Here is a 15,021-nt window from a genome sequence, read left to right on the forward strand (position 1 = left end):
AAAAGATATGTAAAACATCTTTATACATATATAAAGATGGACAAAACAGATTTGTGAAACCCCATTCCTTTGTAAGCTAAAAATCTATGTATGTATGACTATATATGAGATCAGTATTCTGCATATGAGAACAATACCAGAAAACAAGAGTTATTAAATCAAAATCTCCGTGTCAGATATGGGGCACTGCCTATGAATTCTGAATCATGGAGGCCCACTGCAGAGGCCCCTCCTAACAGCACGGGTCATTGCCAGTGTGCTTGATTAATCACAGAACTAGATGGTCCAACTCTCTACCTGAAGACACCACAGGCTTTGGCTTCTAGGACACAGAGAAATCAATTTCAAAGTAACAAGGAAAGTTCTTTCCTGGTGGGTAGCTTTCACAGTACCGGAACGTGCCGTGAGGTCCTGGATGCAGAAAAATTGTCATTTTTCTTATTCAGTACTGTATTCTGCATGCGCCAATACCAATCTGAATGAAAGGATGTGCCTACTGCTGCAATATTGGCATGGTGATGACTGGGTAATCAAGTGTTTCTTGATAGGATGGGAGGCCTGTCCCTGGGAGGGAATTTGTGCATGATGCTGTGAAATTGGTCAGAAGTTCAGGGGTGTGGAGGTCCTTGGCCCTGGTGGAAACCCATTCCTGTTGTTTTACTAAATGCTAATGTTGTCTAATTGCCTTCTAAAAAGTTATCTTTATGCCCATATGTTGTTACTGCTTCTCTAAGCTATGTTCAAAGGATCTTGTTTGTTTACAGTGGGTCCTGTTTCCTATACAAACTTTACATCTGGTCAAAGAGCTGGGAAAAAGTAGCTGGGAATGAGAAGCTGCACTCAGATGTAGATGGGACATCTATTTCAACCCCAACCCCAGAGCTCAGGGAACATTTTTAAAGTAGGGCTAAGAAGAATGTGAACGCTGAAGCAAGGGCAAGGGTCCTGTAAACTGCCATTCTCTGGATATAAGAGAGACTTACAAACTCATAGTAGCTGTAGCTACCTACAGGAGACCTATGCAAGAGACACTCAAGATTCAACGCTGATGGAGAGGTTCCTGGGGCCCCATCCCCACCTGAACGCTACCACACACAGATGGCCGTTAAGGAAATGAGAGCCGACTTTTCCTTAGGGCTATGGCTGCTGGTATGTTGCCTATGCTCTGGGGGATGTTTTCGCACCCATGGTAGCTTTAATTTTTTAAATCATGTTATTCATGGATTTATTTATTATTATTCTCTCTGTCTTTGTCTCTGTCTCTGTGCTTGTGTGTTGTCTGTCTCTCTCTGTCTCTCTCTCTCCCTGTGTCTATGTGTGCGCGTGCACACTGAAACTTTGAGAGTGCCACAGTGCATATGTAACAATCAGAGAATAACCTGCAGTGGCTGGTTACCTCCTTCCTTCATGTGAGAGCCGGTATCGAACTCAGATTATTAGGCTTCGCAGTGAGCTCTATTAGCTGTTAAGCTATCTAGCAACCTTGAATTTAATAGTCTAGAAACAAAAAAAAAAAATTGTTCTTTGCCATTTATTGTCATGCTTTAATAATAATACCCAGTGTTTGGGTCTTTCTGAGACTATCTTCACAATTTCCGATTTTGAAGATCTGCTCTTCCACAGCAGTGTTCAGAAGCATTGCCCTTGATAAGTGATTCCATCTTTAGGTCATGTCAATCCCAGAGGGGAGAATGAGACCGCTGCTAGAGTTCACAGCCAAATTTGAGGAAAACATTAATTAAATACTGGTCAGGTGGACGGGCTCGGGACAGGTTTATACTCAGGTTTCTGGAAAATATACCAGAATGAAGTATGGCAAGGAATTAAGAAGGAAAACCCATAATTCATTGCATTCCCCATCAGGTCCAGTCAAAGACAAGCATACATCCTGATGTACCGCCAGCCTGTAAACCTCCTGCCCACATGTGGTTAAGCACGGCACGGCGGAGCAGATGGGTCAAACAAACAAACTTGTTTAGGGGTATGAATACTGATAGCTTGGCTTGTTATCTCCCATAAACAAAAGCCTCCAGCATTTTAGGAACTATCTGTCCTTGGGCAAGGGGCTTGCAGAACAGAGAAATTTTTGTTTCATGGATTTCTTAGGCATAGTAATTAAAACATAAAATATACTTGAACTCTCAACTTAGGGCTAGTAACTCATTGAACTATTCAGAGATCTGAAACTTTAGCAGATAGATTTTACTTGGAATAAGTTACTGGAGGTATGACTGGGATGAATTTCTTTTTACCTTAAGCCTCTTCTATTTTCTGATGGAAATAGTCTAGGCCAGACATGGCCAGACTCTCTGATATACATACCCCTTCAGTTGCCTTATTTTATGATTCTGTTTTGTGTGTCAGATTTTTGTTTGTGTGTTTATTTTTGTTTTTATTGCCTTCCTTTTTGCAACTGGATTTGACTTTATTTTATTTCCAAGTAAAAAATTTTCAGTTTCAAATATAATAAATATATTTCTATTAAGCTTAATCGTGTCGATCCAAACCATTTGCTAAACTTTAAGAAATAATGTGTTCTGTCATTTCTGAAAATATTAATTCCAAATACAAAATGAAAAAAATATATTCTTACCTGAATGCCAGCTCCCTCTGGCACTGTGATCTTCCAAACACAATTCAAATTGTTGTCATAAGGCTCAGGATATCCAGGAGACAAAATAGTCCCTTTGCGCTTAGTTAAAACTCCCCCACAGGGCACTGAAAGTGAAGCAGCAGGAAAACCAGTTAATTCTAATACAGAGGATTAAAATAAGACAAAGGTCAGAGCGACAGTCTCAAACACTGAACAGTTTTGTATACAAAACCACATCACATTATGTTTTAACACTCCAAGCATACTGCAAAAATACCTACAGAAATTAATTAAACAGATTAATGGGAGAATATCTAAAATCCCACAGTTATGATTGTCATTTATGTTATAATCCATAAAACTTCACCAACTGTGTTCTCATACACAAAATGAAGTGAAATAAAATATTTCAATTATTACATACACATAGAGAAGTTTTTTTAATTAGTATTTGATAGTATTTTATTAGTTATATGCCCCATCCTTTATTATTTTTTAAGGGGTAAGGGGATCTTTTGAAATCTAATATTGATCCTGGTAGTATATATTATGAAAACATTCATTCAGTCCACTCCATATCATAAGACTTCTAATCACTGCTGTATTTAAAGTCACTTAAGACTCCGACTCCAACTGTCCAAACTGACTATAAAAGCTTTTTTCTTTTTCTCCTGACTGAGAAAACAGAGTCATTAAGAAGCTAAAAGATTTCTCAGTAGTGATGAACCTGGGATTTACATCTTGGGGTTTGGATCCAAAGTTCCACAAGGGAGAATAAATACTTCAATGGTTATTATCAGTCTACAAGAGAGAACAATATGTTCTATTCTTCCTCTTAAATCTACATGAAACTCAGCTGAGGTTCCAAGCTCTTTCAGAATGTATTTATGAGATTAAGGTCTCATGTCATGAATAACTTTATTCAGATTCTGGGCACTGCCTAATTCATAAATTTTGAATCCTCTTTCCTTTGAGAATGTTCCTCAAATTCATTAGAATGTCAAGGTCTTAATCCGTGAAATGAAAATACTACTAAATTCAAAATGCTTTGTGAAAAAGAAAATGTAGGACAAGACTACTCTCTCGATTCCCGACTGTTTAGACCCCAATAATCACACAGAAACTCTATTAATTACAACACTGCTGACCTATTAGTTCAGGCTTTTTATTAACTAACTCTTACATCTTAACCCATTTTCACTAACCTTTGTATCAGCACAAGACTGTGGCTTACTGGTAAAGATTTGGCATCTGTCACCATTGGAGGCTACATGGCCTCTCCCTGACTCCACCTACTCTCTCTCTGTATCTCTGTACAGATTTCCTGCCAGGCTTTACTCTACTAAGCCATTGACCAAAAAAGCTTCTTTAATAACCAAAGGTAATAAAACATATTAAGCATGCAGAAGGGAATCTCACATCAAATATTTTTGACATGAAGAAACCAGTCCAATTGATTAAAATATTATGAATAATTAACATGTTAGGTTTTTTTGGTTGCAATTGTTATTATTTTGAATACCAAGAGGTGCTTTGCTGGTTGAACATTTTTTCCTAGTTTACCTATAATGGTAGCTATAAGTAAAAACAAAATTTAAAGCATTATATATATATATATATATATTATATAATAAATAAATAAAATTTAAAACTATATATATATATATATGAGAGAGGAGAGGGAGAAAAAGAGAGATAGAAACAGAAACAGAGACAGAGAGACAAACAATAGAAGGGGGAGCACCAGTGAGGTCTTTGTGTGTCCTGCCCTCTCTCTGCATTATACTTTTGAAACAGGCTCTCTCACTGAATCTGATCTATGCTGTCAGCCATGAAGCTGTCTCTGTTCCCCAAGCACTTAGATTGCAGGAATGTAAGATTCTCTTCCTTGTGAAGCACACAGTCATACCTACCAAGCCATTTCTCCTTCACACATGCTTATCACCAAATTTACATAAACAAATCACAGTTTTGTGACACTTCTCCAAATGCAAACCTCCAAGATACTTGCTTGAAGGAGTACTACAAAAATGTTACAAGTAACGTTCTTGTACAGTCATTTGTTGGGCTTTTTGTTCCTGTTTTTTTTCTTTTATTTTTTAATATTTGTATTAGCATGAGTATGTGCATGTGTATAGATACCCTCAGAGGCCAGAAGATGATGCCAGATCCCTTAGAACTGGAGTTACTGGTGTGTTTGTGAGTAGCCTCTTGTTACAAACAGATCTCCTAACCACTGGGGTCTGTCTGTTGTCTTACATACAATACCAGGGCAAAACAAAAATTCAATTACACTGGTTAGGAAGTATTTTGCACCTTTTTGTATTGACAACTTATTATTCACAAAATATTGACAAGTTTTCTATAGGGAACAAAAATATCCTGGAAGGATTGGAAAGGGAATCGTAAAATAATTGCTCCAAAAATAAATGATAGACAGACAGACAGATAGATAGATAGATGATAGATAGATGGTTGATAAAAAATAAAAGAAGGAAAATGGCTCACAAAGTTCTTTCTGATCCTTGGATGAATTAATACACTACATTTCTTCTCTTACGTCTTATACTCTTCAGTCAAATTCTCATTTTCTTTGCCTGACATATTACATTCATCATAACCAAGGCTTTTCTGTATAATTTATACATAATATATACTTGTAAATTTCTGTCAAAATGATCTTTCTAAAGTTATAAAATAAAATGTTACTTCTCTGTTAAAAAACATATAAATATACTTCATTTCATTAACCTATTTCCTTCTAGCTAATCATCATCCCTCAGCAACGGACTACATTTATTTCCATATCTTTTGCAAACAGCAAGTGTTCACCTCAGGCTGTATACACCTTCTCCAATATCTTTAAGGTGAACATTGTTCATTATGAATTTCAAAATTCATATGTCCAAAAAATAGCTTTATATTCTTCCTCATCCACTCTTTCCTACATCTCAGTGAATGCTGCTGTCACTCACACTGTTCCTCTGGCATAAAACCAAGAGTCATCTTGATTTCTCTTTCTTTCTACTTCATTTTCAATTTCTCAAATCCCATAATTCTCCTTAAAATAGACATGTTGAACTAGAGGCGTGTCTCAGTCAGTAACACTGATGCTGCAGGGAAAGCCTGATGGCCTGATTTAGTTCCTAAACACAGGTTAAAGCAATGCAGATGAACCAGCATCTGCAATCCCTGCATCCTCCAGCAGAACATACGGCAGAAACAGGAAGATGGATCAGAAGCTCATGGGCCTGGAGTGTGCAAAGCAGTGGCAGTACCAAGAGAGAGCCTGCTTGAAGAAGGAGGAAGGCAAGAAGAGACTCCTGAAGTCATCGTCTCACTTCCACACAGGTATCTTTATATGTGTAAACCTGTACTCACTAACGTATGTGTGCACACATATAGGCGTGCACACACACACACACAAACACACACAATAGATAATAGATGATAGATAGATAGATAGATAGATAGATAGATAGATAGATAGACAGATAGATAGATAGATAGATAGATAGATGATAGATAGATAGATAGATAGATGATAGACAGACAGATAGATGATAGATAGATAATAGATAGATAGATGATATAGATGATAGATAGATAGATAGATAGATAGATAGATAGATAGATAGATAGATGATATGGATGATAGATGATAGATTGATAGATAGATAGATAGATAGATAGATAGATGATAGATAGATAGATGATTGATAGATAGATAGATAGATGATAGATAGATGATTGATTGATAGATAGATAGATGATAGATAGATGATAGACAGACAGATAGACACAGACAGACAGATAGATGATAGACAGATAGATAGATAGACAGACAGACAGACAGACAGACAGACAGACAGACAGATAGATAGATAGATAGACAGACAGATAGAGAGATGATAGATAGTTTATCCTGACTGTTGGCAAATCTCATTTCCATGATTTTGATCTCTCACTCTCAATTATCATTCCATTTTGTCATGACTACTATAGATAGAGTCTTAGCTCATCTTATGACTTCTACTCTGATCAACTACAAGTGATTTTCCAGAAACATATTAAGGTCCTTTCACACTCTACTTGGTGACTCCCTCAGCTATTTAATTTACATCTGCCATGGCTTTCAAGGATCTCTATCTTTGATACCTTTCTGTTGGAACCATTTATGGGCATAGTGTTCCAACACCTGGGGATCTTCCCATGTTTGTGTGTGCCTCTCCTAGGATAATGCAGGGATCTTACTCCCAATAAAAGAAAAACAATTTGACTGCCTTTTAGTGCTGATTTCAGAATTAAAAATTTTACTTCTTATCAATATTGATACTTGCTATTTAACACCATATGTAATAAATCTTTCTTGATTGCATGTAAAGATGAACAAATGAGCCAATGAAGGAATGAAAGTTGAGATCATGCTAAAAAAATACACACACACATACACACACACACAAGCATACATCTTAAAATTTTTCCCACTCTGGAAAAAGAGATGAACTAGATAGATGGTACCCTTGCCTGGGAACCTTCAAGTGCAGGTGATTCTGGGTCTGGAAGGCACTGGAAGAACACAGCAGATAATAGTGAAGGGATAAGCAGCCAATTAAAGACTTTCCCCCTATGGGGTGTAGGTGGTAGCTACAGGGACTTCTCAAAAGAGACCTCCCACCGACAGAAGTCCTTCTACCTAAGGTCTTATATTCTCAAGGCTATTAGTGGCTGCAGGGTTTTATTTGAATCTCCAAGTCTCAGAGCAGGACAGCCTTGGGGCTTAGAACTGAAATATTTTAAGAGCACTAAAGTGGAACAGGGACAGATTTGAGGGTGAAAGCTCTGTATCTAACTTTTATTAACCTTCTTTACAACCATAAATTTGTATCAAAGTTATAATACAATTTACCCATGAATTGTTTGGATTTAGCTTTGTACAAGATTACACTTGCATACATGCCAGCTGCTTGTATTTTTCCAATCCTTCCACTTAAATTTATTTTTTGTGTATTTTATCTGTATCACTTTTTTTGCAGATCTTAGCATTTGAAAACTTCAGATGTGCTTACGTAAGGAACAGAACAATTAAGAATATGACTGTGTAGAGCAATGATGAAATTTGATGGCTTGAACTCAGTGGGAAGATGGCTAACATTGTTAAACCTGCATTCATTATTGGTGAGCATGAATAAATAAATGCTCACTGCTCAGCTATTATGTATCAGCAATCTCCTCTTGGTCAAGTATAAAATAGGATAGTGGAGAAAATGATAAGTATTCAAGTAGATTAAGAAAATTTTAACAAATAAAAAAGCTAAAGTATATAAGATAATGGATGTTCGCATGAACAAAAGTATGGAGAATGGATGGAGAATGAGTGGCAAGAGTCAGAAAGTCTCTGTGTGAGACTTGAAAGAAACAATGCTGTAAGACAGAAAAGCATCAAAGAATATTGAGTTCTAGTGAGCAGAAATTGGAAGATCAAGGGCTTGAAGCAGGCAATAACTTAAGTAACAAACAAACTAAACAAAAAATTAAACAGAATACGTAAGTATGAACTTCAGACAGTTCTGTGCTGATTTTCGTATTAAAAATGTTCATACATTAAAGTTTTTAGTTAAAAATTAGACACAATCATTTGCATTCAAAATACTTATTTTTAATTTATTTGGGTTTGCTTTATATTCATGAGTGTTTTGCCTGCACATGTACCACATTCATGTGGGGTCATTGAAGGGCCAAAGGAGACACTGGAACCACTGGAATTAGAGTTACAGACTGTGTTTGAGATCCCGTGTAAGTGCTGAGAACAGTGGGTCCTGTACAAATGTAGCAAATTCATTTATTGCTGAGCCATCTCTCTAGCCACTGTATTCAGAAAATTTTGAAATTAAATTATTTACACTTCAAAGTAGAAGTATTAACTAAATACAAAGATAAAAGTCTCATCAAAATATAATACAAGGCAGATCAATAATATTTGAATAGCAATTTATGCTGAGGTAAGTTTTTGCTAGTTATAAGCCTATAAAATCAAGCCAGTTAGGTACTAGGAAAACATAGGAGTGGCATAAGCATTGAATAGTATCCTGAAAAATGAGAGGGAATATAAAGAGTTACCAGAGCTGCGACAAGTCCACAAAGTTTGAGAACAATCTTTGGTTTTAGGCTTTATCCCCTTTGCCCACTAGAACTGGGGTCCTGGTTTCAGAATCTAGTGGAGCAAAGGTGATATTCTCTCTCTCTCTCTCTCTCTCTCTCTCTCTCTCTCTCTCTCTCTCTCTCTCTCTCTCTCTCTCTCTCTCTCTCTCGTTTTATATATATATATATATATATATATATATATATAATTTATGAAATTCTACTTTTAGCATGATATAACTGCTTTAACTAAACACATTATATTTTCAGATGGATTCCAGGGGAATTGAGAATGAATGACATGTTGAGAGCTTGACATCTTAGCTTAGGCATGACCCCCTAAGCCTTGGTCACTTTGTCATAGTTGTACTGCTCAACTATGCATAAACATGTTAAACACTTTGGAGTGTTTGTGTTGGCCTTAACTTATCTTATGTTTCTCTTTCACTGAACACACCAACAACTATATCTCAGTTGTTTGCAAGATTTAAAAGATCATCATAATCAAACAAATTGTTAACTGTTAAGTTTTTGAAAACTTTGTTCCAGAACTCCTGAGGATAACATGGGGTTTCTTAAATTGCCAGAAACTTGAGAAAGAACTCAGCACTTTTGTTGTTGCTGTTTTTGTTTTGTGGTGGTGGTTATTGTTTCAAGACACAGTTTCTCTGTGTAGCCCTGCCAGTTATCCTCAGACTCACTCTGTAGACTAGGCTAGCCCTGGAACTCAGACACTTGCCCCCCTCTAACTCCAGTGCTGGGATTAAAGGCCTGTGCTATCACCACATTGACTTAAGGGCTTAGCTCCTGACCTGACAGCATCTCACCTTTCTGAATTGTCTTTATCTAAGTTATTCTGTTCTACGGTCAGATTCTATTAAAACAGAACTGCAAAATAAACATTGTATTACAAGAGCGGAAACTCCCTTTTACACAGTAGCAAAGTTATTATTGGTGACAAGGCTCTACCCGGCTGATGCTGACACATTGGTCAATGTAATGATGTTCTAACAATGCCACCTTTGCAGCCCCTAGCCTTCTCCTTCCTTTTTCCCTTCCCTATATTACTGTAATATTCTCAATGGCACAGGTACTTCTCTGTTCTGCTCACAAGATCATATAGCTAAAATCCATTTCCCCGCCTTCACCACAGTCATTCTTTTATTCTGTCTTTGAGACAGTTAGCCAAGACTTGGTGTTTTGGGAGGTCGGACTCAGGGCCTCTGTTGTAGGTCTAGTAACACTGTCTTCTAGTCTGACTGCAGGACAAGAGTTTGTGTTCATGTTTTTCTTGGCATAGTTCATGTCATAGCTTTCATAGGTTGTAGTTATATTACTGCACCTCTTCCTGGCAGAAAATTTCAATCCAGTGACTCTCCTTGTGTTTAGTATCAGGCCTAGACCTACGGGTACAGTCAGCTTTGTCTGTTTGAGGGATTCTGGGTGAGTTTCAACTTTTGGCAGTTCTCTGCCTGGACAAAGCTATTCTTCACAGCATCTTTGATTTCCATGTGGAGGCAATTAGAATACCATTATCTTGCTTTAGATTAGCATCCTTTATTTCTATTCAGAAGCAATTAGAGTACCATTATCTTGCTGTGGAATAGCGTATACATTACAGCCTGCTGAGACCTTATCTGAGTGGCTAAAGATCTCTGTGACACGGCACAGATGAGATCCTGACAATGAATTGAGAGAAGTCATCAGAGAGATTCTCCACCCCACGTCCATCCCACCCCCATGCCACCCCCATCCCCACCACTCCCTGAAATCCGCCAGCTCTTGCTCCTTTAAAATCTGGAAGAGTGAGGCAGGGACTAGCCTTTGCTGATTTCTGAAATAAATCCTTGTTAATTCCTCAACTGTCTTGGTAATTGGTCTTTGTTTTTGTCATTATATCTGACTAATCTCCCCATTATGCTGTCAACTACCTACAGTAATCTTATCAAATATCCCTTTGTCTACTCTTAAGGATGTCTCTTTGATACACTGGCCTTACTTCCAACTAACAGGCAGATATTTTCTAAATTTTAAATTGAGAGTCACATTTCATTAATAATTCTCTCTCTCTTTTTTTCTGAAGCAGAGTCTTGCTGTGATTCCCATAATGGTCTCAAACTTGCAGGCTCAACTTTATGTCTTTGTTTCCTGAGTACCTTGACCTAAAGGCGAATACCACCACAACTGGGTAACATTCTCTTATTAAATGCTATTTGACAAAAGCAGTCAAGACAAACAAGTTGAGTTATACCTCCAATGCCTTAGATATCTCCTCTGCCAAACACCCACTTCAATTTCATTCTCCCCAAGTTGTATTTTCTCCAAAAATTTTGAGTACACCTGAGCAGCTTATTCATGACTTTATAATAGGGATAGCCTTCTCACCGTTATTCAACAATATGTTCCTCATTTCTATTTGAAATGTCAACATGGGCTTTGTTGTGCTAGACCAATAGTCTCTTCATGATCACTTGATTATTCTCTAAGAAGTATTCTTTCTATAATATTTAATAGTAATGTAGCTCCATCCAGCATGTTTTTCAACAAATTCAGCTTTGATCCTTTAACCGGTCCATTTTCAGAATTTTCAAGCAGAATCCAACTACTTTTGCTCATTCTTTGACTTATCATTTGTGCTGCTAAAACAAAGCACCACAGACTGTTTATCTAATAAACAACGGGCATATATTTCTCACAGTTTGAGAATCTGGAATGCCAAAAGTCCATGGACTAGACGATTCATGACTACGGATCGACTGTTTCCTGGTTCATACAGAACATTTTCTTACTGTGCTCTCACATCATGGAGGGCAGTGACTTCTGTCTGTAGTCTCTTTTACAAGAATATTAATATCATTCATGAAGGTTAATATATAATAATTTTCAAAGGCTGCCCTTATGTACATATAAATACATTATAATTTACCAATTAAGTTCTTAAGCAGTTACAATAGTTTACAGATGAAGTTGAATCGGACATCCTTCCCATCTACATAACAGGACTCATTTGTTGAAGGCTAGGCCCCCAGATGACACTGCTGTTTAGTTGCTATTGGAACATGGAGGAACCTATATCCTCAGTGAATCAGTCCATTGGTCAGCTCATAGCTAAATGAGTCATTAAGAAAAAGGGTAGAGTTGAAAAGCATAGTTCATGAAGGAGAAAGGTGATATTTTAAGATGTCTGCAGATTCTCCAATTGCTAGCTGATAGGAGGGTAGCTTTTTTTTCATGATGGCCTCCTGCAACTTTCCTATATGTCAAACTTATATCCTTAAAGGGAGGCTAAAAATGAATTCAAATCTTAATAATCTGTGACAAAAGACTTGTATTTCTTTAATTTGATTTTCTCAAGCAATGAAGAACTGACCAACATAACAATATAAGACTTTTATTAAGTTTTAAACAAAAATAGATTATAATACAGTATTTATATTCTTGTATTTTATAGCTGTCTTTCACTTCTTTTCTTCTTCAAATATAAAAATTATATTCATTTTTTCTCTGAATCAGTAAGGTTTTCTTCTCTGTGTCTTTTCTTTATGGAAATCCTAAATTATTTTCATGTATAAGAAAATATTTCTCTTAGTAAGGTAGTATTTGAATTTTTCAGAGTCACAAAAAAAGGATAAAACTGAATAAAAATATTGTTTTGTATCTATTTTAAAGAAAACTATAGTCTTTTAAATTTAACTTAATTTGCATTTTATGTTTTTGATACAAAATACTCTTGCGGAATTATTATGTTCACATGAAGCAACTGAAAAAATAAATTTCAGTGTAATTCTAAATAATTTCCTAATGATTACTGTTATAATAGTGTTAAAAGATGCAAATTTTAGTCTGAATTGAAGAGAAAGTTGAAGAGTTCTGTTATACACCATGATGACTATAGTTAATGCCTTGGTTTATTCATCATAAAGATATAAAAGTAACTTCCCAATAGACTGTTTGAAGATTTAAATATGTTTTTAAATACTTAAAACCACAACAGTCTAATGTTAGTCTGCCGTCAGCAACTCAACATTAGCATCTACATCATCACCAACAGCCCAATGTGACAAGCTTACCCTCTGAAAGGTCCTTGCCACTTTGGTGATGGCGCATGCCTTTAATCCCAACACTCAGGAGGCAGAGGCAGAAGAATCTCTGTGAATTCAAGGGTAGCCTTTTCTACAGAGCGAGTTCCAGGACAGCTACTATGGCTTTTGCACAGAGAAACCCTGTCTCGAAAAACTAAGAAAAAAAAAAATGTCCTTACCATCACAGATCTGCTTTCTGTTTTCTTGCTCTCTCAATATATCTGTCTCTTCCTGCCCCTCTTCTCACTGCCTCTCTATCTCTCTGTTTCTCTCTCATCACCACTCTGAGACAGCCTTTTATGCATCCCCTCCCAACTCCCAATAATAAATCTCTTATGTCTCTTACATGAGATCTGTTGTATGGTGTGATCTCTGCTGCATTCCATGACTCCTTTCTGTCATGGCACTTCTCCTACTAAACCCTAACCTTTATAAGTTTTGACAACTATTAAAAATGCCTTAGGTGGAAAAATCATTAAACAGAAGATGTAGGTTCACAATTACCCAACAAATAAAAGCAAGCCAACCAAATAGCACGTTGGAGATATTAATCACTATATCATCCTAGACAGGCAAAGATGGTTCAGCATATACAAAGGTAAATCTGATAACTCATAGTAATCGAAACAAAGACAAAAATTATATAGGATTATTTCAATGAATGTAGAAAAGGCATTTGACAAATTTCATAATAAAATGTGAAATAAGTTAGGCTCACAAAGGAACACCATAATATAAAAAGTAGTGTATAATAAGTTACTATCTATCATCACACTGAATAAAGAGGTAATGTAAACAATTATAAGATCTGGTAAAAGAAAAGTGACAACTTTTGCCAGTTTTATTCTGGCTACCTGCCACAAGTCATCAGGAGAACACAACACAAGAGAAACAAAAGAAAAGAAAAAAAAACAAACAGAAAGAACATTTAGCTGTAAAAAAGAAAATCAAATTGTGATGGCAGATGATATGATGTTATATTAAAAATACCAATGGACTACTAAAACTAATAAATGAATTTATCAAAATTTCAAGATAAAAAATCAACACACAAAAATTAATAACATTCAATTACTATAAACCATCAGCCATCTAGAACTAAGAAGAGTACCATGTAATTACAAAAAAATAAAATTTTCTAATTATTATAAGATTTTTACAATGAAAATTCAGAATGTTGCTTATAACAATTGAAACACAAACACATACAGAGAAAGAAAGATTAAGAGAAGCATTAAAACAATGATCGATAGAAATGATTGAAGAAATAATTAAGGATGATAGGATAGGCAAATACATTTTAGATAAGACCCCCTAAGTACAAGAAATAATGGCAAACATAGAGGGTACTATGTAAAAGTGAAAAGTTTTTCAGAAATGGAAATTATCATGAGAATATAGAGAACGTGTAGAGAACTGGAAGAGACATTTTTAATGACACTGGAGAAGGAACTTATCTGGTTAAAAATGAGCCAAAATTATGCACAATCACAGAGCACACAAACAGATACACTCACCAATGCAAGTAGGTAAGGAATCATTCCACTGAGCCAACGAATTAGGCACTGTATCACACCTAATGGCTCTGGAGCCATGGAGGATGTATCCTGGGTTACATTCAAAAAGGACCAATGAACCAACTGCAAAATCATTGCCAATTCTTCTTCCGAACCTTGGCTCAGGCACAGAACTGCACTGTGTAGAGCTTGTTCTAGGAACAGCTGCACAGAAATAAGTTACTTTAATTTCATATGTATCAGACATACACAGATTTCATAATGTAACTGCCTAAAGAAGCTAAATTTTTTTGTTCTTTTCATAATCAGAGTTATTAATTTTAACACACATTTAAGTTCAATAAAAATAAAACACAATTAAAAGAGAATATTGACATTCAAGACATTTTCTTTAAAAATTTTGCCTTTGATCCCTTAAATAACATCAATTTTGCTATCTCTTGTTTTATCAAATTCTTATCAGTACAACAAAGTAATTTTTTTAGATATTGCAATTTACAGGATCAATAATGGATCTATAATTTTTATTTTGGGTTCCCAACCACAAAAAGTAATTTAGGATACATGAAATATTTTCCAGCTGTTTCATGTACTGACTCTTACTAATATTAATTAGCTATTGCAAACATGTTTTCAAACTTAATTTTCCAAGTGTGTTTGTTACTAATGAAGAGAGTAATTACAGTCA

General features: G+C 35.9%; 1 protein-coding gene across 1 annotated transcript in view; it reads right to left on the reverse strand.

Annotated features, from left to right (window-relative positions):
• The window catches only part of Csmd3 (CUB and Sushi multiple domains 3), a 916,841-nt gene that overhangs the window by 127,889 nt on the left and 773,931 nt on the right, over positions 1 to 15,021 (reverse strand). The window contains exons 35-36 of the mRNA XM_057791849.1: positions 14,334 to 14,537; positions 2,594 to 2,718 (exon numbers count right to left, since the gene is read on the reverse strand). Of these exons, the coding sequence (XP_057647832.1) occupies positions 2,594 to 2,718; positions 14,334 to 14,537 (329 nt within the window). The remainder of the gene's footprint in view (positions 1 to 2,593; positions 2,719 to 14,333; positions 14,538 to 15,021) is intronic.

The sequence above is a fragment of the Chionomys nivalis genome, chromosome 17, assembly GCF_950005125.1.
Source record: "Chionomys nivalis chromosome 17, mChiNiv1.1, whole genome shotgun sequence".
Lineage (NCBI taxonomy): Eukaryota > Metazoa > Chordata > Mammalia > Rodentia > Cricetidae > Chionomys > Chionomys nivalis.